The 1,745-nt window shown below is 43.5% G+C and overlaps 2 protein-coding genes across 2 annotated transcripts; one reads left to right on the top strand and one right to left on the bottom strand.

The window, feature by feature from the left end:
• On the top strand, positions 1 to 490 carry VICG_02130 (uncharacterized protein; the record flags this gene model as incomplete). Its single annotated transcript, XM_007605513.1, has 1 exon — positions 1 to 490. A coding segment is annotated over one exon (490 nt), but the record flags the coding sequence as incomplete, so codon positions are not given.
• Positions 491 to 1,102: 612 nt separating this feature from the next.
• VICG_02129 (uncharacterized protein) lies at positions 1,103 to 1,534 on the bottom strand (the record flags this gene model as incomplete). Its single annotated transcript, XM_007605512.1, has 1 exon — positions 1,103 to 1,534. The coding sequence occupies one exon, from the start codon at positions 1,532 to 1,534 to the stop codon at positions 1,103 to 1,105; it is 432 nt and encodes a 143-aa protein (XP_007605574.1).
• Positions 1,535 to 1,745: the final 211 nt, after the last annotated feature.

The raw sequence follows: 1,745 nt of genomic DNA, 5'->3' as shown, positions 1-1,745 counted from the left end.
CACGCCCCTGAATGTGGGGCAGAATGTGCATGTTCAGAACTTCTGGAGATACGAGTTGCGGGACGAGGTTGGGCTTGACTTTGAGTTCCAGACGGGTATTATAGGTAGGGAGCAGCTAATGGATATGGACAGATTCCGCCTACGTCCGGGGAATGCACTGAGGGCCTTCTACAGGATATTCACACCGGAACACATGATAGATGTGCTGACAGAACGGATCAACAGCGAGGGCCGCATTGTGAGTATGATAGCACAGCTGATACGCGACAGTACGGAGATCAGCGATGAGGATAAGAAGCGGATGTGCCGGTGGGACGAGAAGGAGATATCGAGTGATCTTTCTGAGGATGTTGAGTACATGGTTGAATGGACCTCAGAGATCACTAGGGAGTTTGCGAGGTATTTCCTGGTGAAGATGGGTGTTATTGTTGAGAGAGGCGGCTGGTGGGGAATATCCTCACGAAGACTAGGTGGATGTTTATTGCAATAAATTGGCTCACAACTTGAAATAGTCTTTCCCTTTAATTCTGCTTTGTATGTTTTACTACAGTAAGTCCTCGAGCATGGTCTCGAAGATTCTTTAGTTTGTTCATGTCTTTCTATCCTAGTCTTCTGGGACCTTCTTGGGCACTGAAGCCGTTCCTCTTCAGATGGGTTGTGTGCTCGTAAAATGCCCTCAGGAGCATTTTGTAATACAGGATAAGAGCCGTAGTTGGTGGAAAGCGTGAGACAAGCAAAAGCACAGAGTGGTAGGATGTGGTGATTCTTTGGAGGACTGAGTTGGTTGTGGTCAGTTCAAATACAGGAGTAAACTAGCTTTAAGGCTTGTTGTCTTTCTCTGGAGACAGGTCAGTGAGTACATGGTGATAGCTCCACCAGTTCTTGTTTGGGAATGACTACTATGGTGCTGCCCTTGGGTGCAGTGACTGGCATGACTCTTCCATTTTAAGACAACAGCTGGGATACATAAGTCGTGTTTACCAATGCCAAGAACCACAGACTAAATCAGTAGTAGCAGTCTTAAAGAACATGGTGTAGAGGATAAAGGTTGAGGGGGCATATGAATATAAGTGTTTTAAATCAATATCAAAGACCAATTTAATTAGTTCGAGACATCTGATCCATTCTCCTTCTTCTCATCCAGCTCAACAAGCTCGATGCCTGCTTCTTTCAATTCATGTTTCACATCGCTAAGCGGAAGGCTTAGATCTACCATTACCTCTTCTGAAAGTATTATGAGGGGTTTACTTGTGAAGACCTCTTTAATTCTTGCATCAATCTTTGATACAGGATTTCTAGACAGGTCTAGATACTTCAACTTTGGCATAGTACCGTTGCCTGTCTCAGCATCAAAGTAGCTTTGAAGATTGACATGGCTGATTTTATTATCTTTTAAACAAAGCCATTTAAGACTTGCGAGGTTAGATAAGCATGGCATCTCTGTCAATCCAACATCAATCAAATATAACGCTGCTATATTACTGAGATCTGGATTGTTCAGTGCAGCAATGTCAATAGTCGTTGTTCCCAGCATGCTCAATTTATCAGTTTCACAGCGATCAATGAGGAACTTCCATGCCTTGATCGGAATATGAACAAATTCGAACCCTGATATCTCGATTAGACAGAGTTTGGATTCCAGCGTGTGCTTCTTGGCCTTTTGGATTGCTTCCTTTTTGGGCTACCCTTGTTTAAAAGTTCAGTTTTTACTATGCTTTCATCCAAATACAGTTTCATTGCCACAA

The sequence above is a fragment of the Vittaforma corneae genome (assembly GCF_000231115.1).
Source record: "Vittaforma corneae ATCC 50505 unplaced genomic scaffold supercont1.57, whole genome shotgun sequence".
NCBI classification, from domain to species: domain Eukaryota; kingdom Fungi; phylum Microsporidia; family Nosematidae; genus Vittaforma; species Vittaforma corneae.
Note: the sequence above shows the minus strand (reverse complement) of the source record. Positions and strands in the feature narration are given on the sequence as shown.